The sequence below is a fragment of the Eucyclogobius newberryi genome, unplaced genomic scaffold, assembly GCF_026437365.1.
Source record: "Eucyclogobius newberryi isolate DKJ021-1_F unplaced genomic scaffold, fEucNew1.0.hap1 SCAF_1, whole genome shotgun sequence".
Lineage (NCBI taxonomy): Eukaryota > Metazoa > Chordata > Actinopteri > Gobiiformes > Gobiidae > Eucyclogobius > Eucyclogobius newberryi.
In genome coordinates, this window is record NW_027315723.1 from 44336868 (window position 1) to 44360488 (window position 23621).

Genomic DNA, 23621 nt, shown 5'->3' on the forward strand with positions numbered 1-23621 from the left:
ACAACGCAATACACTCACTTTCAATTAATTTCTCGTCCACAAATCCCTCAAATTCTTCATCTTCAGTGTCGGGCTGGATGCCATACATCCCGCATCCCTGGATCCATTTCTAAGTCATTGTCGCAGCAGTTCAGTGATGATTCCGGCCTTCGTGAAAGCTCAGACCACAGTTGGGACTGATACTTTGGCCCAGAGTTTAAAGTCTCTGTCGTAAGCGTCTCTCTTGCAATAATGCAGGAGCCATCTTGGGGTCCTTAATTCAGGGTCCTTTATTTAGGTGTCCACATTGTTCCTGACGTATAATGTAGTTTACATTTTGACAGAGCGCCGTGTGTAGCGGTAGACTACTGTTCCCAGAATGCTTTGCATACATGTTGTTGGGACTTCCGGTTAATGAGTACCATACCAGTCTCTTGTGTCCCGAGTCTTCTTTATAAACCCTTGTTCGCTTGCATCAGAGAAGTGATGTCAAGTCTTTTTGGGTTTAGGCATCAATTTATTTGAAAATGTCCAGTTCAGATAACCATTTTTCTTAACTTTGTGTCAGTATACAGGGAATTATTGTATCCCATCCACATTTCAGCTGTGCAGAATAAGTGCAAAATAAGTTTTGCTTTCAACACGAATGGTTCTACCAGGCCAATGGATCATAGACAGAACTTTCAGTAGAGAGAATTGCTCTTCTGGTCAGTGATTTAGTTTTAACCGAAATCTGAAACCCAAAGGTGTCATGCCCAAGGCTCTTTCCACTGGTAGTTTGTCTCTGTCCAAGTCAAATTCTTTGATCTGTTTAGCTTGATTTTCTTCTGAAATAGAACATATAGAACACATATTTAGATATAGATACATACATAGAACAATAGAACAGAACGACTATTACTGACCCATTTAGTCAGTTTGAATCCACCTTTAGCACACAGCTCACTCAACTCTTTGACTAGATGAATGGCTTCCTTCTCTGTTGGAACAGATTCAAGGCAGTCGTCCACAGAGAGTCTTTTCCAGATCAATTAAGTTATTGCCAATTACATCACTAACTTGTAGCTGTGAACTGGTTTTCTTTGTCCCATTGTTTGCAACAAAACTTCTGTCTTTTTTGCATTGATATTAAGCTGTCTCATTATATTTTCTGTGCAGAATGTGGCTGTACTTCCAGGGTCAAGGCAGGCGTATGTCAAGATTGTCTTGTCTCCTTTTGCTGCTTTTAGCTATACAAGCACTATCGACAATTTACAGTCACTTCCAGCCCGAGTAGCACAACTGTTCTTCCTTTCCATTGAAAATAATGTGCCACTGACTGATTGTTTTTGTTGCAGATTTGAACTGTCCATTGAGAGGTGTATATGTAGCACAATTGGATGCCTGCCCTGACAATATTCACAAGTCATCCTTCTTTTACACAATTTACTCACATGCCCCTTGTTTAAAGGCGGTATGGAAGATTTTTAGGCGATTTGAGAACGCAGGCGGAAGTGTGCATGCGCACTCCCCCGTGCGGACTGATACGACACACACGTGCGTTTGTTTATTAGCGCAACGGAGCGCATCGCATCGCTCGTCTCCCGTAGATTTCTGTCCACTTCTGCGTCAGCTCGAACTGTCTTTCTCCGTCTTCATTTTGCCCCGTACACTGAGGGAACTATATTATGATAGATCCATGCGCTTAGGCACGCGGAAACGTGGGGACGAGCCTGACGCGGCTGCAGGTGAGCGGTAGGTGCGTTTTATGATTGATACCTGGCAGGACAAATGATTTATCCACGCCACGAGGAAATATGATAAAAAATTTGCTGAAAAAAAAACGTCCATACCACCTTTAAGCAACCAAAGCAGATTCCATTGATTTTAAGCAGCTGTACTTTTACATCATGTGTCTGTGCTTTTAGGTTTTATTCTTGCCTGCGGTTTGTATTGCATAGCAAAGAACTTGACTTTTCAGTTGCTTGAGGTCCTACTACCTTGTAGGTTGGAGATTTCAAGGTATTTCGGATACGACTCGGCTAAATGTGTTGACGTTTGCAGTGGATTGTTGGTGAAGGCAGGTGTGCGCGCACCCTCTCCCACAGTCACGTTACTTTATCTGATCACAGCTGTGCTATTGCTAGCGGTGTTAGTAGTTTTGTTTTTGCGTTTTTCCTGGTTGGTGAATGCGGCGTTCGCACACCCGCTCTCATCAGTTCAGGTACGTTTTGCCGTCTTTGACAGGCTGTGCTATTGTTAACGGTGTTAGCGGTTATTTGGTTGTGTTTTAAGTAGGGATGTCCCGATCCGATCACGTGATTGGAAAGCAGGCCCGATCACGTGGTTTCAGACTCGATCGAAATCGGACGTCGCCCCCCAATCACTGATCGGATATAAATTTTATTCTTATTAGTTTGAGCAGCGCAACACATTTCATGCTTATCAATAGTCTCTCACCTCCGTATAACGCATGACTGGATTGCGACATTTTACTGCCGTAAAGCCCACACTTTACGGTAGTAAACTTTAGTTTTGTTTTGCGCCGTGGCTATCGCGAGGGTCAGAACACTTGCCCCTGGCTTACTCTTGACTCGACATTCTGACAGATTAAATGGAAGACAAACATACATTTTATTATAAGCCAGAAGAGTATTAAGAGTGCAGTTCTGAAAAGCACAATACTGGCCTTACTTTATAACACAGTTGCACTTTCATTTAATACGCACTTTGCTTACTTGTTTACATGCCTGCTGGGTATTTTAAGTTGAACTGCTATTTTTATTTAATTCAAATTTTGCACAATTATTTATATAATAAAAGTGCGTGGTGGAGAGGGGGGATGGTGAAAAAAACCTGATCGGGACATCCCTAGTTTTTAGCCTCTTTAAACGTTGCTGTTAGCGGTACACAACGTTTAGTTTTTGTTTTTCTCTCTGGGGTTTTAGGGCCGCGTGTTTGCGCCCCTACCTTAGTTTGTTTGCTCTAATTAGTGACGGCAGCGTTTGCGCCCCGCTCCCGGTTTTGGCTTCTGTACCGGCTTGATACTGCCTGTTATTTACCGGTGTTTCCATTATTGTGTGGCCCTAATTGCTGACGGCAGCGTTCACGCCCCCGCTCCCAGTTTAGGCTTCTGTACCGGCTTGATACTGCCTGTAATTAACGGGCGTTCCATTACTGCTTGGCCCTAATTGGTGACGGCAGCGTCCGCGCACCTGGTCCTGGTTCTGCCCTTTGTACAGGCTGAATTCGGTGCCAGATCATGGCTGGCTCTCATTCTTGCTTGAACTGTGGGTCGGCACTTCATGTTGATCACTGTTATGACCTTTGTCCGGCGTGCCTTGGCCCTGACCACCTGAAGGAGGCGCTTTATAACTGCATGAACTGCAGTTATATGCCACAGGTGGTTAGAGTGTCAAGGATGGCAGAGCTGGACAGATGACGATGACCTCCCGCCCTCGGGCTGAGCGCCCCCTCCCAGAGGCTCAAAGTGCCTTTCTGAGCCCCCAGGCACTGGCGGTCCTGCTAAAAAGAAGGCCAAGTTAGATCGACGCCTTACATCCAGAATGGAACAGTTATCTGCAGAATTAGAAGCTATGAAGTCCATTTTGCATGCTCATCGCATGGATTCCCCTGCTTCTGAGGATGGATTTTCTTCTCGATCGATGCCTGCTCTTGCTCTAGAAGAGGATGTTCTCTCCATGGCAGCATCAGCTTCTCATTTTAGAGTCGAGGAGGGGGCACCATACTTGCATGGTCCTGGGGATGGTTCATTTGACTCTGGTCGAAGTTTTCCTAGCGGCTCATCGATAGCTCCATGCAGGATGTCCTGTTTCTTCAGGTGGAGATTCCGCTGCTTGAGCAGCCTGGCTCTGCCAGTGCTTTTATCAGGCGAGGACGTGCTCCTACGCCTTTTGTCATGCCTTCGTCCACGGAGTGTCTTAGAGAGATGTATGCCTGCTGTATGTTTTGGCCGATATGCATAATCCATCGGCAGCCGGTCTGGATGGCATGCCTTCTGTTGAACCTGCTATTGCGTCTCTTATTGTTTACCCTGAGGAAGTTAGATGTCCTCTGTCTTATTGTTTACCCTGAGGAAGTTAGATGTCCTCTGTCCCAATGTCGGGTGACTGACGACTTGGTAACCAAGGCGTATAATTCTGCTGGTTGCTTAGGCAATTACCTGGCTCACATCACGTGATGCTTGCTCTCTCTTCCTCCCTTCAAGGGGGTGATGCCGCTGATCCTGCTGCTAATATGTGACACAGCGCTACAGGCTTTTGCGCTTATGACGAGGGAACTTGGCAGAGTTATGTCTTTCCTTGTTCAAGTCCGTCGGCAGATTTTGGTCTCCCCTCAACGAGGCGTGCAGTAGGACCCTCCGCAGTGCGCCCGTGCAGCCGGGACAGCTGTTTGGCTCTGCTGCCGTGGAAGCATTGGAGCGGACTGCTCTCGCTCGATAGACCAGGCAGCAACTTTCTGGCCTCAACAGAGCTGGGCCCTCCCCTCGGCCCGTGAGGCGCCAGACTGCTGCAGTTTTCGGCCACCTTCACGGAGTCGGTCTGGTGGGGTGCGCTATGCCCAGATGGTCCCGACAGGAGCTTTCGCGTCACCCCACGCCAACCGGGACATGAGCTAAAACCTCCAGGTGCTGGCCGGCATGAAATTGAAACATTCAGGCAGATTATTTTTCCCGTCAGCGGCTCAGCTACTAGACTGCTCATGTGTCTGACCCATGGGTAGTTGCCACGTTGACTAATGGGTATCGTATGCAATTTCTACGCCGGCCACACATGTCAGGCAGGGTCAAGTTTACCATGATCAGTGACCCGGCAAAAGCCCAAGCATTGGCCCATGAGCTATCTGTCCTCCTGGCCAAGGGAGCCATCAAGGCAGTAGATCCTCTGTTGCAACCCGGAGGCTACTATTCCACGCATTTCCTTGTGCCCAAAAAGACGGGCGGTTTTCGTCCCATTTTAGATATCAGAGGACTCAACCATTTCCTGAAGGTGTGGCCATTTCACATCACATGCTCCCCACAGGGGAAGTTTTTCATTCACTCACAGACGGGGAGTGGTTCACGTCCGTAGATCTCAAAGATGCCTACTTCCATGTGCCCATTGCACCTCAACATTGGCAGTTTCCCAGGTTTTCATATCTAGGCAGTCATTGGCAATTCCGGGTGCTTCCATTCGGACTCTCCCTTTCCCCAAGAGTGTTCACACGATGCGTGAAAGCAGCCATTGCGCCTTTGCAGGCCAACGGACTGAAAGTCCTACCATATCTGGACGACCGGCTGATTTGTGCTCCATCCCGTGCGCAAGTCATCTGGGATACAGCTCGCCTGCTGACCTGCTGGCGCATGTGAGGGCGCTTTAAGGCAGGATGCACTGGCCTCAAGGCCTTATATACGCATTGCCTCCTCTTCCACTGATTTGGCCGACCCTACAGAATGTCACAGGCTATTGCTGATAGCCCTGTGTTTGTGGTTTATGTTGCTGTACAGTCTGTGTTGCAACCCTCCGTGGCCTCTTCCGTGGCCCCTCAACTGTCTCAGTTGAGGGGTCAGATACGGCATCCGAATCCTCAACGCCTCCGGCTGTGGGTTTGGCCTTTGGTAGGCACTCTGTCACTCCGAATCCTTGTGGTTTCTAGAGAAAATGAGAATGGTGCAATGGATGTCGGGGAAATATATTACTTCCGGGGTGGGGTGCCATCCAGGGTCACAGGTGTGACTCATTTGTGGCACAGTGGCAGTTTTGACAGAATCAACTTTAGATTTGATGGTAGATTTAATTCTTGAATTACCTTCAACTGTTTCATTGTGTTAAAACATCCTCTCAGATAAAATGCATATTCACGCAGTGCATTTCCATCATCTGGTTTGATATTGTTCCAGTTGAGAGCCTTACCCAAGTATGCTTTTGCTATTTTGATTTCATTTCCAAAATTTGTTTTCAAGAGTTTTTGTGCTTGTTCATATCCAAGAGTTATATCCTTATTAAAACAGCTGCTTACAAGTTCTCTTACTTGGCCACGTATATTGTCATCATTATTTGTTTTATTCTCAATGCCATACTTAAATGCTCTCATAAATGTTTGAAAATGTAAGGGATTGCTGCTGTGACATGTGAGAGATTGGTGATGTCATTTTGTTTTTGAATAACGAAGAGCAGCTCTTTGGAATTAATGATTCAGAGCCCGTACTCGAGTCACTTTCTCTTCCAGATGTGGCTCCCACATATACAGGTGGAGTGGGGTTAGAGTGGGGATTTCTAGATGTCCCTTCATCTGGTAGTTGATTTATAACGTGTTGAAGAGGGGTTTTGGGTTTTGTACCGATGTCAGGATAATTAACAGATGAGCTCTCTGAAATGCCCATCGACACATTGTGTTCTTTGACTAGGGATGCATACCTAAACCCACGGTTCAGGTTCAAGTCCGGATTCGAATCCAGAGGTTTCAGGTCCGGACCTAATGAGTCCGGCTGAACTCATGCCATTTTTGCATAATGTTATAACAGCATAACACAAGCTACTTGGTTAAATTAAGTTGAAGACACATGAACAACGACGACTATCAAACACAAGGCTTAACTGCAGATTGAAATAAACTCAACTTGTCTGGTTTATTCAATGTTTATTAACAGAAGTTACAACTTACAAATCACAAGCTACTAGCTAGCTAACACACATTCATGTGTTTTACTAGAGGAACAACTTCCGAACAAGAGCAAGTTGAGTATTGGTATTGGGGCAACTGTTTCAGCTGATACTATGTTTGTCAAGTGTATTACTGGTTTGACTGGGCTGGCCCCCACACTTGAAGTTTAATGCCTTTAGATACATTTCCACTCTTTAATTTTGCAGATCCATTGGCATCAAAGTCATGTAAAAACCTTCAAAAAATAGCATAAAAGTCAACTCGAACCACTATAAATCAATCAACTTAGCAGTATCAAAAGTAGAATATGAAAATATTTTACACTACACACAATACATCGTATTAACAGCATTAAACACAAGACCATATTTAACAACTGTAGAATACAAATACTATTACAAAATATAAGCTCCAATTAATGAATCCAGCAATTAAACAATATTACTTTGACTTAGTATTTACTTAGATGTATAAATATGTATATTGCACATTAACCCACCTAAATAAATACTACATCACACCACAACATAATACAGTTATTTCATTCATATTGTAGCGACCCTAGTCTCTAGTGCGTGTGGTCTCTGGGGCGGAGCTAAGAGCGGGCTCAGGAGACGGGGTAGTTTTTGATGATCACCATGGTTACGGCCAACAGTAACCAACTCTGTTCAAGAAATGAAGTGACAACTTGTGAGCACTAAACCAGCATTACTGACCTGAGCGAGAAGTTACAATATGTACACCCAAACCAAAGCACAACCCGCTCCTTTAACAAGCGTCTTAAACTAACACACGGAGCGGCACAAGCGGCGACGCACGCGGCGGCTTAAAACGCTTCAAATAAAGTCAGTGATCTTACAGCTGCCTCAATGTTTGGTCTCTCGTGTCTTTAAACTCATTGCGCCGGCTTCAACTTCTGCCGCCGGGAAGACGCGTGCGTCGCTGATGTTCTCCCTTTGCGCGCCATTGACAGCGATGTCAGTGTTTACGTCTTTTCTAGCGCGAATTTCGCGATCTATGGAAGGTTTAAGATGGTTTAGATTCTAGAACGTAAAGGATATAGAATGTGAGTGGTAGAATTTTAATGAGTCCAGAACCGAATCACCGGGGTTTCGTTTTTTTTTTACCTGAACCGAAACGTTTTTACAAGTCCGGATCCGGTCCTGCGGAGCGGTACGCATCCCTATCTTTGACACTTAGAACATTTTGATCATGTTTGCTTTCATTCTCACTCAGTGCTTTGTGTGACATTGCATTATCAGGACTTTGAGTGAAAACCCTTTTGACACATTTGATGCACTGTCCTTTGGCTCTATTGAAACAAGTTGGACTTCCATCATATTTGCATTGAATGTTTCCATTTTAGGGTCATACCATCAATTGTTTCATTTTCTTGCATTTCTGGAGGTAATAGTCTTTGCACTGCTTCGTGACATGCTTTGAACTCTCTTAACGCCACTTTAAAATGTTAAATTATTTGTGACATAGTACATATTGAGAGGATTAGAAATGATTTTATGAATTCATCTTGTGCATGCACCAAGCCTTCCTCTCCGACTGGCACTGAGCCTTTTGAGGTTATTTTCAATTTAATTTTCATCCAAGGCTTCACCGTTATTGTTTTGAGCCATTTCCTCCTCATTTCCATGTTCCTTTGTTTCATTCATTCTCCAGATCTTTAGTGATCGTTCCAACTTGTTCCAACTATATTATCTATTTCCTTTACAAAGCACGCATTTGAGAAGTAAGCGCAAGCAGTGTTGGGAAAGTTCACTTTCTACATGAACTAGTTCAGTTCATAGTTCACACATTTTAAAATGAACTGGTTTAGTTTATAGTTCATAATTAAAAAAATTGAACTAAGTTCACAGCTCCAAAAAATTAACTAGTTCAGTTATTTTTTTCAATATTATGCAATAATTGTTCTAAATTATTTCCACAGCCCAAATACAACCACAGGCAGCAATTATTTGATTAGTTTAATGCTGAAAATATGAAGATTTCATCTTCATATCCAATTTTGAATCCTTTACTCAGGATTTACATTCACATTGAAGTCTCTATAAATCTGACACTTTATTGAACGAAAATAAAAAGAACGAATTTGCCGTTCACAGACACCAGAATGAACGCGTTCACATTATCGTTCTTCAGCAGTAATACCGTTTGTTCAGTTCACGTTCACCAAAATTATGAACGCGTTCATGAACTTTCGTTCAATGAACGCGTTCAGGCACAACACTGAGCGCAAGATTGTTCAAATGTCCAAAGCACACAATTGCTTTGATTACTCACACGGCGCGCGAGCTTCCCGTACGCATTCAGCGGCGTCTCTGATTCATTCATAATTCCAGATTCCAGGGTTGCCGGATGTTGTCTTTGAATTTGTATTGGCTTCTAGTCAATATTAGCTGAAAAACAGCGAAATAGCCATCCTTTGGGTGTCTTCCTTTTGACTCACACAAAATTCTTCTAAAGAAAAACTCACGTAGTCCGTAGTGCGTTTAATTTCTTTTATTTTTGGAACAATCAAAAATGTTGCGATGTACGTGGCGGTGTGTGTGGCGACAGCCAAGACTGTCGGTCACCCTCTGTCCCCATTTTACCCATTATATTTGACCCTTTGGCCCGCCCTCTTCCGCTCCATACCGACGCATGGGTTAAATATAAATTTCACATAACTTAAGGATTAGACTTTATAAATAATTAGAAAATAATGAATTTATACTAAGATTTTAGAATGTGATTACATTAACTTAATACTTTATTTATACTTAAACGAAAAATGACCTTTCTTAATCAATTAAATTATGGCTCTTGCAGATGAATATGTAAGTTCCAGTGACACTTGTAGAGTTCCACAACTATCACATAGCTACTAAAAATTAAAACATGTGCCATATTTTCTTGATTATAAATCACACCTTTTTACGTTTTGGCCAGGATGCGACTTAAGTTATGTACACACCGCGGCGTCAAATTCGCACCCGACGCAGAAGTTGGACACCTGTACATTTGAAGACAGTTGCCCCGGACGCGTGTTCTCGAGGCCCCAGTCTCACGTCCGTAAAATACACTCAACAGCAGACGTGCGTCCAAGTCGTCCTGCGCACATGTGCAGTGGAGGAGTTGTGCTGTGTTGCTTTTCTCGTGGTGTAAATGGAGTTTAATGGTGGACCAAGGATCTGGTTTATTAACTTTACAAAGTCCAAAAGCGGAGGTGATGGGCTCAGTTACCCCCCACGAGTCCGAAGGTTTGCTAGTCCGAAGGTTCACAAGTCCGAAGGGTTTAAAGGTTCACTAGTCCGAAGGTTTGCTAGTCCGAAGGTTCACTGGTCCGAAGGTTCGCTAGTCCGAAGGTTCACTGGTCCGAAGGTTCACTAGTCCGAAGGTTCGCTAGTCCGAAGGTTCACTAGTCCGAAGGTTTGCTAGTCCGAAAGTTTCTCATAGGGCTAAAGTGAAGGTGCATAGACGGCATCAGGATGTAGTCAGTCTGTAAAATGCCCACGAAGCACGAAGACACGCACTGGGGCTCGTCACAATGTTTAGTGTACCAGCTGCTTACAGGTGGCACCGCAAGTTTTACTGTGTATAAAAATAACAAGGGAACATCTCGAATCCTCCGCTTTATGCCCTCATTTGATTATAAGTATAGAAATTCAGCTTTTGAAGACCGAAGTGTCTATTTTGCCGCGGCGCGGCGGCCGAAACTGCTATGCTATTTCGTGCCGCGGCTCCTGAAACTGCTGGGCTATTTGACCGCGCCGCGGCTACTGGAAAACAGTTTAATCCCGGAGTTAATTAATTCATTAATAATACGATAAAGAGCTCAGGCTATGCACAGAAACAAGTCGGTTATGGAAAATACGTGAGTTTAATCATAAAAAGTGCATCAACACTAGACCAGTGAACATTCGGACTTGTGAACCTTAAAATTTCGGGGAAATTTCGGCCCCGTGAACCTTCGGACTATCCATCCATCCATCCATCCATCTTCTGCCGCTTTATCCGGGGCCAGGTCGCGGGGGCAGCAGTCTGAGCAGGGACTCCCAGACTTCCTCCTCCCCAGACACTTCCTCTAACTCCTCCGGGGGGATCCCGAGGCGTTCCCAGGCCAGCCGAGAGACATAGTCTCTCCAGCGTGAACAGATGCCCGAGCCACCTCAGCTGGCTCCTCTCGACGTGGAGGAGCAGCGGCTCTACTCCGAGCTCCCCCCGTGTGGCCGAGCTCCTCACCCTATCTCTAAGGGAGCGCCCAACCACACGGCGGACTAGTGAACCTTAAAATTTCTCAATTTTCGGACTAGTGAACCTTCGGACCAGTGAACCTTCGGACTCGTGGGCAGCCACCATGGGCTCCGGGGCTTGTCTGGGACCCGCAGATACTTCAGAGCTATCATTATTTGCTCCAAGAGCTGCGTCTTAAGGATTTTTTTTATCTTGCGGGTTTGTTTTGGGTATTTTTCCGGGTAGTGCGTAGCACGTCACTGGAGCGTCATCTCTGATTGGTTGCTGCGGCGCATCTGCCGCAGAAAGTTGGACAAAGCTGTACATGTTGGCGGCGGACGCTGGAATCGCGCTACGGAAAACGCAGGAGGCGTTCGACGCGCGTTTACATAGACTTTGAATGTAAACTGGACGCTTTTGACGCCGCGGTCTGAAGGGGGCTTTTCTACTCCGGGCGACTTATATGTGATATTATTCGTAATTTTCACACTGGCAACCACATTTCACAAGAGGGCGCTCTAGGCTCTAAGCAACTACATCCGGAGTTTGGGGAGTTGTTTAGAAGTGGGGACACACAGCGCCCCTTTGTGGCTGGATTAAACCCTCCGCCCAGTGCTTGTGCAAGGTTAGTGTTAGTAGTTAGAGCATGCACATTTACAGACAAACATGAATCAAAAAAACAAATCCAACAGGACCATCACATCATACATAAACCTGCAAATTCAATGTTTTAGCTTAGCTGTTATTTGTACTCATTAGCATACAAAGTTGCGTATAGCATAGGAGTACTCTCATATTTTAGCTTAGACATACACAACCTACAAAAATACAGTTAGACATAGTTACATATAGCTTCGGAGCCTCTGGGACGCTCGCCTGCCGCCTCGGAGCCTCTGAGGACCCTCGCCCGCCACCTCGTTCACTTGTGTTTGTTTGTTTGATTAGATTGACAGAGATGTGACAAGGGTCGTCATACCACGCCTAGCAGTTACAGTGAATGTCCAATGGATGCCGCTTGTAGACCACATATAGGTTGAAGCTGAAAAAGACCCAAAAAAAATTGTCTCTCTCTGGACCCCCTCCCCTCCTCAATAGACTAAAAAACAAAAAATTCTGGCATCACATAAATTTTTTTTTTTTTTTAAAAACATAACTTAACAGTCATCACTTGAAAACTCGCTCTCAAATAAACTCAAAAACTTGAACAATATAATATCATTATGTTACATATACATAATATGACATCTGATTCATACTGTATGAAGTATTCTGTCCATCTGTGAATATGTCTTGTCGTTTACGATCGGGAAATTTCACTTGCTGCAGTACGACATACGCGTTGATAAAACGATGGTAGTTTGATAGAGCTTGCGCACCTCTAGTCATTTTCAATCTGAAGAAAATGGTTTGTGAAGCTAGCATTTTTACTTTCCTAAGCTCTTATTGGTCCTGACCACAGGGAGGATTTATAACTGAAACTAACACTGCCTTGTTTACTAGTTTGCCAGTTTCACCCCTCACAATTTCAGCCTGGTGAGAGAATTCAAGCAGAAAAAAAATATATTTTGCTGCTGTTAGTTTGATAGAAAAATATACATTTTACCCAGAGATTTTCAACTTCCTCCAAATGATTCAGCCGTTTGTCTTCTGCCAGACAGTCCTGTACAGGGACCACCGACACCACATTGCGTTCAATATTTTTCCTTTGAGCTTCACATTTTGGGTCACACCAGTTGAGAAATGCTCTGATTTGAGCTGAAATAAAGTCATATTTAAACGAGGTAAACCCCCCAACCTCCTTTTTCTTTTGATAGTCGTAGGGTTTGAATTGGATACAGGGCTTGTCGGGTTACTGGTGTAGAGTGCTTCCTGGAGGATGGGCTGAAACAAGGAAGCGTGCTGCGGCACTCACCAGGCTGACTCATCCTGGTGAGTAGGCCCCGTCTGTCTGCTCATCCGAAGGGAAGGATAGTGACTGTTCTCTAGCTAAAGACTGTAGGAATCAATACAAAAAACACTTATACACCAAGATACCAAGCACAAAAGTTGATTTTGCATGATATGGAGTCTGGAATAGAAAAATCTGGGCAAAACACTAATTTCTATAGTTTCAATCCTTTTAGACTTAAATATGGAATAAGATTACATTTTTCAAGGTCTTTCTTTATAGAGGAAAAAAGGGGTCTAGTTTTTCCCTCAATATTGTTGACAAATCTTTATGAAGAACCACACCTAAATATTTGAAGGATTCTGTTTACCATTTCAATGGAAGGTCTTTCTAATGGTCAAAAGGGGTAAGAGAGAATTTCAGTTTTTGTATATTCAGGTTGTATCCAGAAATCGGACCAATATTATGAAGGGAATGCCTCATGTTTGGTATGGAAATTTCTGGTCTGGTCAAAAACGATGAAACAACTGCGTTCCAACCCTTGAATTGGATCACCATGGATTGTCTTATATATTGGGCAGGTACAAGGGGGGACCAAGCACCGCTCTGCCTCACCCCTCTTTCCAGACTCAGTGGGTCTGTCAAGACAATAATTTCATTCTTGATGTAGGACTGTCTAAGAGCCCCCATATTTCTTTATATTAAATCATCTATAAGAAATTTGCTCAGCACTTTAAATGAACATGGTCAGCGAACAGAATCAAAAGCTTTCTCGGCGTCCAGACTTATTATTACAGCTTTGTTTTGATGTTTCTGTTTGTTTTTGGTGTTTTTTGTGGTTTATTTTGTGTAAAAATTGTCTTATTGTCTTGGGTTTGTCGATTGTTAAATCCTGTCATTGTGAATTACATTTTTGAGTATTTGTTCCATTCTTTTGGACATAATTGAGGCGTATTTAAAATTTCAGCTCCTATTTTTTTTATTTTGCTCTTCTGTCAAAACGGGCAAATCGAGGGTGTCCAGAAAGAAATGTATACTGTATCCTCCTTTATCTCCTGAAATTTCGGAGAAAGGTCCAGTATTTTCCTCAAGATAAGTCTTAGTATCATCTCCTTGCTCATCTCTTGCTCCTTGTTTCTTAAGATTTTGTGGGTAAAATTATATTTTTTAAGATACATTTCCGCAGCAGCGAAGCAAACATGCGTCTAATCTGACGTCATACCGGACGTCCACTATAGGGATTCTATATTGTTGTGATGTCACGTGAACACAATCCATCCCTTTGTTGAAATCACATTATCTTCCTCTTCATGTTTGTCTCCAGTCTGAAATTTGGAATGCCTTTGATTGCAAATATTTTATGCTGTCTATCGTTTGTCACAGGAAAATTCATATTGGAGCTTCCTGTCTGAAGACAACCCAGGCCATGAAGTTCAGATGGGACCTGAGCGTCATAAGGATCTGAGCCCTCCCCAACCGCTGTCTGCCCCCTTTGCTTCTCGCGTAGACCTCCCTGAGCCGGCTTGCCTGGTCGGGTCCAGCCCTGAAGTTCCGGTCGCAACACTGTTCCACTGGCAGGTTCAACAGCAGTTCAGCAAATTGAAGGGCGTGCCTCCAGAGATGCACAATATGCGAGACTCGGATGGCGACACGTAAGGATAGAAGCAACATTTCATAGTACAATTATTTTTTATGATTTTCTGTAATTTGTTTTATTTTTTTTAGCATTTTATTCTTACTTATCAATTTAAAGGTGTAGACGTATGATTTCTCCCCCTTCTTTTCTCAATGGAAAAAATTACAATTTTAAACTAAAAGAAACCTGTTTTATGTCATACAGTTTCTTTCTCGCTCACACACACACACACACACACACAAACATTGGCGCAGATTGGCAGCCGCAGTTTTTCAGCCCCAAGGCGCGTCAGAAGAAACAAATAATGCAATGTAAATCCCTTTTAAACAAGCAGTAATATAATAATGTTTTTGTGTCCTCTAGCCTCCTCCACATCGCAGTAGCCCAGGGTAAACGGGCCTTGGCTTATGTTCTTGCTGCAAACATGTCTGTAAGTGGCACTCTGGACTCTCAAGAGCGGAATGGTCAGGTGAGGGGCCTGCATCTAACCCAGATTATCCAAGTAAAAAACTGTTTAAAAGGTTTTTAAAAAAAAACTTTAATCCATAAGTAATTGTGACTGACCGTGGATAAACCAGTCACAAGTCTACCCGGAGACATTTTGAGTTATTCACAGATTCTGAAAGTATGAATTCAAAGCTATACAATGATGTCTCACTCATGCACATCTGATAATATTTGAGCAAGTTGTGGTCATTTGAATGTATACAACTCTCAAAACCTTTCACTGAAAAAACTGCCTCTAAAGATTCTCACCTGAGTGAGCCGAGTCACAGGGGGGCTCATTTGCATCTCATTGAGATAAGACCTCCCCCCTGTCACACTGACAGCACCTTCCCCCTACAGTCACTAAAGACTCAAGAGGAGTGTTGTTTTTGATGTGAACTGGACTTGAATCAGAATTAGAAGTTACTATATTGAAATGGAAATACTTTGATGCTATTCAGGGCCTTTTATAATGCAAGAATCAGAATCAGAATTGGAATAGGGTTTATTGCCATTTGTCGATAAACAGAATTCACAGGTGATTCAGTGCAACACAAACAGCAAAACATTGAACACTGAGCACTAAACGGCATGATATGTACATAATGAAATATAAAGGTATAAAGTTATGGAGTGCAATAGGAAGCACTCTTCTGTGCTGTGACTCTCGGCGCTGGGCATGTGATGTCTTTTGCCTCGTCAGTACAGAAAGGCCTGATTTTTTCATGCAGATAGGTCTGCCTGTCAATGTTCAGTCCAGGTGGGACCAGACCATGGAAATTGTCAACCGGAGGCAGAACAGCTGAATTGCGTAGTCGCTGAAATTCCATAGGTTCTGCTTCACAGTGACTTTTTGCAAGCACCACACCTGGTCTCTTGGCATCAAAGCTGTAATCAAATAACAGGACATTTAAGAAATGGCAAACTATTTCACATAAAACATTCATTAACTAATTTTATTTTTAACACAATGTGAGAGTTTCAGTATAAATACCTGAAGTGCTGATAACTCTTGATCTTTGGAAGCTGCACGCCGCTCCGTGCTGACCCTGCGCGCAGAGGCGCGCTGACCCCGCGCGCGTCGCTACGTGCACGCTGGGTCAGCGCGTCTCTCCGTGCAGACCGGCTGCAGAGGAAGTGTATCTGTAGAAGACAGAGGGAGAGAGCGAAGGAATTCGATTAAGAGATGTGACATTTGATAAGATAAGATATTCCTTTATTGTCCACACATGGAGAAATTTCATTGTTGCAACGCAGGTTGATACAGAGGAAAAGGACAGATAACTTATAGGAAGTTTAAAAAAATACTCAATAGAAGAACTCTTATAAACAAAATCTCCTATAGACAGAACCTCTCATTTCTCAATAAGGAATGAAGGGGAAAATAAAGATAAAATAAAATAAAAACAGCTAGCGCAAGACAAAATAATACTAATAATAATGGTAAAATAAACACTCTATTTACATCAGTTATATGCACATGAATGTGACATTATTGCGTGTCTATAATTGCTATTCTGCATTTGCACTTTATTGTACATTTAATAAAGTGAAGTTAAGTAAATGATGTGTAATAAATAGTACCTGCTGTGCAAAGTCGAAGCTGTAATGCAATGGACTTCTGCATAGTTTTTGATAAACTCCAGCTGTGAGCGCCTCTTCTGAAAAGTGAAACAAAGAAGTTTGGAACGAGCTAAACCGGCTAACGCGGGCTACAGTAAAAAAAAAACATGAAGATACAGACATTACACCGTCCCAAAACAGCTAGTTTCAAGAGACTACGTGATGTTAATTATTCAGAAAGTGGTCACATTAAATCCAAGCCTGTATTTATAACGTAGAGTGCACTGAAGCAGCATGTTAGCTTAGCATTGCTCTGTCTCTGCTCCGGTACCCGAGGCAAAATGACAAGGCTAAAGTGACATCACGAAACCACCTTAAAACACAGCGTTAAAGCAATACTTTAGAGTAAAAGTACCTCAGTTCCGTTTAAATGTAGTCCAGGGAATGTAAGCTCTGAAGATAGTCTGGAGGAATGAATAATCTCTCTGAGAGGAGAGCACGCAGCTGTAGCCATGTGGTTCGCAGCTGATTGGTGGAAAAAGATCTACATTCGCTGGCTAGAAAAAGGTGACGCCCCCCAGGAGCCTGGAAAAAGACCTGAAAACTACCCATTTTTAACAGCTTAAGCACACAGGGGCTCATTCATAACTTCAACTAGCACATTCTGCAAAAAATCGAAAATCACACATTTGAAAAAAAAATCGTATTTTCGCTTTATCTCTGTTTGGTCCGGGCCGACTTGTGACGGTTTTTCCCGTGGTCGATCACAATTTTCAATCTGAATGCGCTGGTCTGAGAAGCTACACTTTTATCCTGCTATGACCTGGATTAGCCCCACCCTAAGAAAGAAGTTATCATCGGATACTACCCTACCTATCACCGGATACTGCCCTGCCTGGTTACAATTTAGACATGTTTTGGGACATTCCAAGTGTTCTAAGTGCTTTTATGTTCTTCTCCAAGTGTTGCCCTTCAAGTCTTCAAAATTTGTCTTCTTCAGGTATTCTAAAGTTCTTCTCTTATCCCCAAGTGTTTTAAAGTTATCTTCTCCTCTGATAGTGGGTGAAGTAATGGTTGTTTTTGAAGTAGACAATTACACAGACACAGGTAGGTAGATTAAAATTTACTTGGGATGAGAACAAAGGCAGTAAAGCAAGCTTGTCCACATTTATTCCTCCAGCCCTAGCTATCCTTCTTGGTACATGTCCAAAGAAGGATTTACCTGCATGTTGCATGGTTTACATTTCTGACTTAATACAAACATGGTCTGACTACAGAACATGTCTTAAGTTGTCAACGCCATCTGACAACTAATGACTGAAAACCTACTTTTTACATTTCAAGATACAAGGTACATATGTTCAACAGTTCAATGCAGTGCATACAGGAGATCATGCTTTTATACACACACACACACACACACACACACACAAATACATGAGGACTGCTCAGAAAGGCATCACCAAATTAATAGAGTCCCAGATCTACCACACCAGACAAGACCCAAGGTGTAGGCTGTACAAAGGGCGCCCTGAGACAATTCCGCACATAACTGCAGAGTGCAAGATGCTGGCAGGGACAGCATTCATGGAGCGCCATTACCAGGTGGCTGGCATAGTGTACAGAAACATCTGTGCAGATTACAGGCTGGAAAACCCAAGGAAAAAGTGGGAAACACCTCCAAAGGTGGGGGAGATTGACCGAGCCAAGATCCTCCGGGACTTCCAGATACAGACAGACTGAATCATAATGGTGAGGCGTCACCCTAAAGCTGAGGAGAGGGAGGATTAAAACAAACAAGATTAAAGCAAACAAATCCATTTCCAAAACAGAAAAGGCAACCAGCACTGAGTCTCTAAGTACAGTGCAGTTGGTATTATTTTTATTACATTCATAATAAAATCAAAGCACTTAAAAACACTATACTATTAAGACCCTTTAAATTGTATAATACAGAATACAAATAAGTATTTTCACAAAAAGTTAAAACCTTACAAAAGATAAAAATGTTGGGCTCACCAGAAACCACCATGTGCTCAGGTCTGCTCAGGAAGAGGAAAAGGCAAGGTCACGTGACAGAGACTTTAAAGCTTGGTTCACCTCTGAAACTATGAGGAGACCTTGCTCAACACCCGGTCTGGAGAGACGGGAGATGGCGGAGGAGAGTGGATCGGGGATGGAGGGCGTTCTGGACGGCGTGGAGGAGCAGCCTTTTCTGCCTGCGCGTGCCCGGAAGCGTGGGGGGTCCCTTGGCTCGTCCGGGGGTTCTGGGAATGGGCAGCGGCATGAGGCTGAAGCTGTTGATGTCCGGGGTGAGAGCAGAGACTGTGGGGTGATCGTGGAGCTTGCACGGGATGGTGCGTCCTTTGGGGAGTGGAATTCGGTGGCGTTGTCGGGGAGCCTGGCTGTGGCTGTGGGGGTGATCGGGAGTGCGGGTGTCCTTGGAGATGGCTCGCTGCTGGTCGTGTGCGGGGACGCGGCTCAGCAACGGAGGGCGATTGGAACTGAACGTCTGGGTGGAAAGGACATTCTTGTGTCTGATGCTGAGGGAAACACGGTCAGAGGAGTTATCGTAGGTGTCCCTGCGGCGACGTCTGTGGATGAAGTTAAGGAGAATTTGACGGGAGTTACGGTGGTGGACGCTGGGCGTTTGAAGGTGACCCGGTTTGGGGTGGGATGTGACAGCTTGTCGGTGGTGGTGGCACTTGAAGGGAGGTGCCTGCCTAGTGAGGTGTTCATTGGGTACATGTGCTATGGCGTCGGGCCATGTGTTCCGCCGCCCCTGCGTTGCTTTGGGTGCCAGCGCTTTGGGCATGTTGCGGCGGTCTGTGGAGGGAGGCAGGGGTGTGGTGGATGTGCAGGAGATCATGAGTGTGGGAGGTGTGACGTGGGAGCAAGGCTGAAGTGCTGTGGCTGTGGGGAGGAGCATGGCTCTGCCTACGGGGGATGCAGGTTTGGCGGAGGAGCTGCTGAGGTGCAGAAAATGGAGGTCTCTCGGGGTATATCCTATGCAGATGCAGTCGGGAAGGTTTCAAGTAGCGAGTTTAGAGTGAATGCAGAGAGGGGAGCCGGCGCTGCTCCCAGCCAGGGCGAGATGAGAAGGGCCGGCGTGGCTCCCGGGAGGTGTGAGGGTTTCAAGGGTGGAGGTCCCAGGTGTGCAGGTTCCAGAATTGGTGAGAGTGCCCTGGTTGTGGATAGAGAGGATTTTGTGCTCTTTGTGGTGGATGTTGTGAACTGTGCTGCTCAGACTCAGAGCAGAGCTGAGGGGATCAGGATCATTGCTGGAGCTGCGGGGAGATTCCTTGGAACGGGGGAGCTTGATTGGGCAGATATAGAGGGCGGGCTAGGGGCGCTAAATGGGAGTCGGAGTGGTGGGGGTCTGCTTGTGGGGAGTCAGAGTGATCGGAGTGGCGGGATGGGGGTGGGGGTGGTCTCCTGTCCTCGCCCAGTCTCGTAGACGCACGGCTACCAAGCGGCGACATCAGTGGACATATTAAAGCCTATAGAATGAAGCCTGAAGAATAAAGCTATACGGTGGAAGCACCGAACGTCAAAGAAGGAGAGGAAGATGAAGAAGAGTCTCCCTGGAATAAAGCCGGTTGTTGTTGTTGTTGTTGTTGTTGTTGTTGTTGTTGTTTTATGGCGGTTGGCATCCAAGTGTTGCATTACCGCCAGACTTTATTCCTCAGACTTTGTCGTAGTCCTCAGACTCTGTCGTAGTCCGTAAAAGTACTCCTTCCATTGCTTTGGTGTTACAAAGCCCATGAGGTCATGATATGTCTTTGTGACTAGAATAGTTGTTGTTGTTTCAGAGACCAACCGGCTTTATTCCAGGGAGACTCTTCTTTATCTTCCTCTCCTTCTTTGACGTTCGGTGCTTCCACCGTACAGCTTTATTCTTCAGGCTTCATTCTATAGGCTTTAATATGTCCACTGATGTCGCCGCTTGGTAGCCGTGCGTCTACGAGACTGGGCGAGGACAGGAGACCACCCCCACCCCCATCTCGTCACTCTGATCACTCTGACTCCCCACAAGCAGACCCCCATCACTCCGACTCCCATTTAGCGCCTTTAGCCTGTTTTCTATATCTGCCCAATCAAGCTCCTTTGTTCCAAGGAATCTCCCTGCAGCTTTAGCAATGATCCTGATCCTTTCAGTTCTGCTTTGAGTCTGAGCAGCACAGTTTACAACATCCACCATAAAGAGTACAAAATCCTCTCTATCCACAACCAGGGTATTCTCATTAATTCTGGAACCTGCACACTTGGGACCTCCACTCTTGAAACCTTCACACTTCTTGGGAGCCACGCTGGCCTTTCTCATTTCGCCCTGGCTGGGAGCAGCGCTGGCTCCTCTCTCTGTATTTACTCTAAACTCGTTACTTGAAACTTTCTTGACTGCATCTGCATAGGATATACCTTGAGAGACCTTTATTTTATGCACCTCAGCAGCTCTTTTGCTAAACCTGCATCCCCCGTAGGCAGAGCTATGTTCTTCCCCACAGTTACAGCACTTCAGTTTTGCACCCACGTCACACTTCCCATACTCATGATCTCCTGCACATTTACCACACCTTTGCCTCCCTCTACAGACCGCTGCAATATGCCCAAAGCGCTGGCACTTAAAGCAACGCAGGGGCGGCGGAACATATGGCCTGACGCTATAGCACATGTACCCAATGAACGGTTGGTCTCTGAAACAACAACAACTATTCTAGTCACAAAGACATATCATGACCTCATGGGCTTTGTAACACCAAAGCAATGGAAGGAGTACTTTTACGGACTACGACAGAGTCTGAGGACAACAACAGATGCAACACTTGGATGCCAACCGCCATTATTGTACAAAACTGTGAGGAGACCTTGCTCAACACCCGGTCTGGAGAGACGGGAGATGGCGGAGGAGAGTGGATCGGGGATGGAAGACGTTCTGGACGGCGTGGAGGAGCAGCCTTTTCTGCCTGCACGTGCCCAGAAACGTAAAAAGTCCCTTAGCTCGTCCGAGGGTTCTGGGAATGAGCAGCAGGATGAGGCTGAAGCTATTGATATCCGGGGTGAGAGCAGAGACTGTAAGGTGATCATAAAGCTTGCACAGGATAGTGCATCCTTTAAGGAGTGGAATTCAGTGGCATTGTCAAAGAGCCTAATTGTAGCTGTGGGAGTGATCAAGAGTGCGAGTGTCCTTAGAGATGGCTCGCTGCTGGTCGTGTGCAAGGACGCGGCTCAGCAACGGAAGGCGATTGGAACTAAACGTCTGGGTGGAAAGGACATTCTTGTGTCTAATGCTGAAAGAAACACGGTCAGAGGAGTTATCGTAGGTGTCCCTACGGCGACGTCTGTGGATGAAGTTAAGGAGAATTTGACGGGAGTTACGGTGGTGGACGCTAGGCGTTTGAAGGTGACCCGGTTTGGGGTAAGATGTGACAGCTTGTCGGTAATGGTAACACTTGAAGGGAGGTGCCTGCCTAGTAAGGTGTTCATTGGGTACATGTGCTATAGCGTCAGGCCATATGTTCCGCCGCCCCTGCGTTGCTTTAAGTGCCAGCGCTTTGGGCATATTGCAGCGGTCTGTAGAGGGAGGCAAAGGTGTGGTAAATGTGCAGGAGATCATGAGTATGGGAAGTGTGACGTGGGAGCAAAACTGAAGTGCTGTAACTGTGGGGAAGAACATAGCTCTGCCTACGGGGGATGCAGGTTTAGCAAAAGAGCTGCTGAGGTGCAGAAAATAAAGGTCTCTCAAGGTATATCCGATGCAGATGCAGTCAAGAAAGTTTCAAGTAACGAGTTTAGAGTAAATACAGAGAGAGGAGCCAGCGCTGCTCCCAGCCAGGGCGAAATGAGAAAGGCCAGCGTGGCTCCCAAGAAGTGTGAAGGTTTCAAGAGTGGAGGTCCCAAGTGTGCAGGTTCCAGAATTAATGAGAATACCCTGGTTGTGGATAGAGAGGATTTTGTACTCTTTATGGTGGATGTTGTAAACTGTGCTGCTCAGACTCAAAGCAGAACTGAAAGGATCAGGATCATTGCTAAAGCTGCAGGGAGATTCCTTGGAACAAAGGAGCTTGATTGGGCAGATATAGAAAACAGGCTAAAGGCGCTGGATGGGGGTCGGAGTGATGGGGGTCTGCTTGTGGGGAGTCAGAGTCGTCAGAGTGGCGGGATGGGGGTGGGGGTGGTCTCCTGTCCTCGCCCAGTCTCGTAGACGCACGGCTACCAAGCGGCGACATCAGTGGACATATTAAAGCCTATAGAATGAAGCCTAAAGAATAAAGCTGTACGGTGGAAGCACCGAACGTCAAAGAAGGAGAGGAAGATGAAGAAGAGTCTCCCTGGAATAAAGCCGGTTGGTCTCTGAAACAACAACAACTATTCTAGTCACAAAGACATATCATGACCTCATGGGCTTTGTAACACCAAAGCAATGGAAGGAGTACTTTTACGGACTACGACAGAGTCTGAGGACAAAGCACTGGAGACAAAGCACTGGAAGTCAAGGCACTGGAAGAAGAACTTTTAGGACTACGACAAAGTCTAAGGAATAAAGTCTGGCGGTAATGCAACACTCGGATGTCAACCGCCATAAAACAATAACAACAACAACAACAACAACAAAGCACTGGAAGTCAAGGCACTGGAAGAAGAACTTTTAGGACTACGACAAAGTCTAAGGAATAAAGTCTGGCGGTAATGCAACACTTGGATGCCAACCGCCATAAAACAACAACAACAACAACAACTACGACAAAGTCTGAGGAATAAAGTCTGGCGGTAATGCAACACTTGGATGCCAACCGCCATAAAACAACAACAACAACAACAACAACAACAGCTTTAAAGTTTCTGTCATGTGACTCGCTTAACCCTGCCACATTACTTATTTACTAGTTCTTCAAAATGGTAGAACAAAACACATAAACTTATAAGAACAAAAATATAAAATTGAATTTAAAAAATAGCATTGTTAACTTTTTCTCAAGGTTATAGTGTTTCAGTTTTGATTTAGTTCCCGAAGCTTTGCCTCCCTTTTCTGGGTTTAGTCATCTCTTACAGCGTCTTGCACCTTGGTTTATGGGTGAAAAGGAGATTTTAACAGAAAATATTGGCAGCAATAAGTAGCAGTGTGACTAGTTTGTCTGCGCCATAACCAGATGTCTCCCTCCTCCATGTGTTCTAAAGTTCTTCTCTTCTCCGCCATGTGTT

At 44.8% G+C, this 23621-nt stretch overlaps 1 protein-coding gene across 1 annotated transcript in view; it reads left to right on the forward strand.

Moving 5' to 3' along the window:
* The first annotated feature begins 4775 nt into the window (after positions 1 to 4775).
* The window catches only part of nfkbiz (nuclear factor of kappa light polypeptide gene enhancer in B-cells inhibitor, zeta), a 32382-nt gene continuing 13536 nt past the window's right edge, over positions 4776 to 23621 (forward strand). Inside the window, exons 1-3 of the mRNA XM_072450336.1 lie at positions 4776 to 4967; positions 14120 to 14388; positions 14736 to 14841. Of these exons, the coding sequence (XP_072306437.1) occupies positions 4776 to 4967; positions 14120 to 14388; positions 14736 to 14841 (567 nt within the window). The remainder of the gene's footprint in view (positions 4968 to 14119; positions 14389 to 14735; positions 14842 to 23621) is intronic.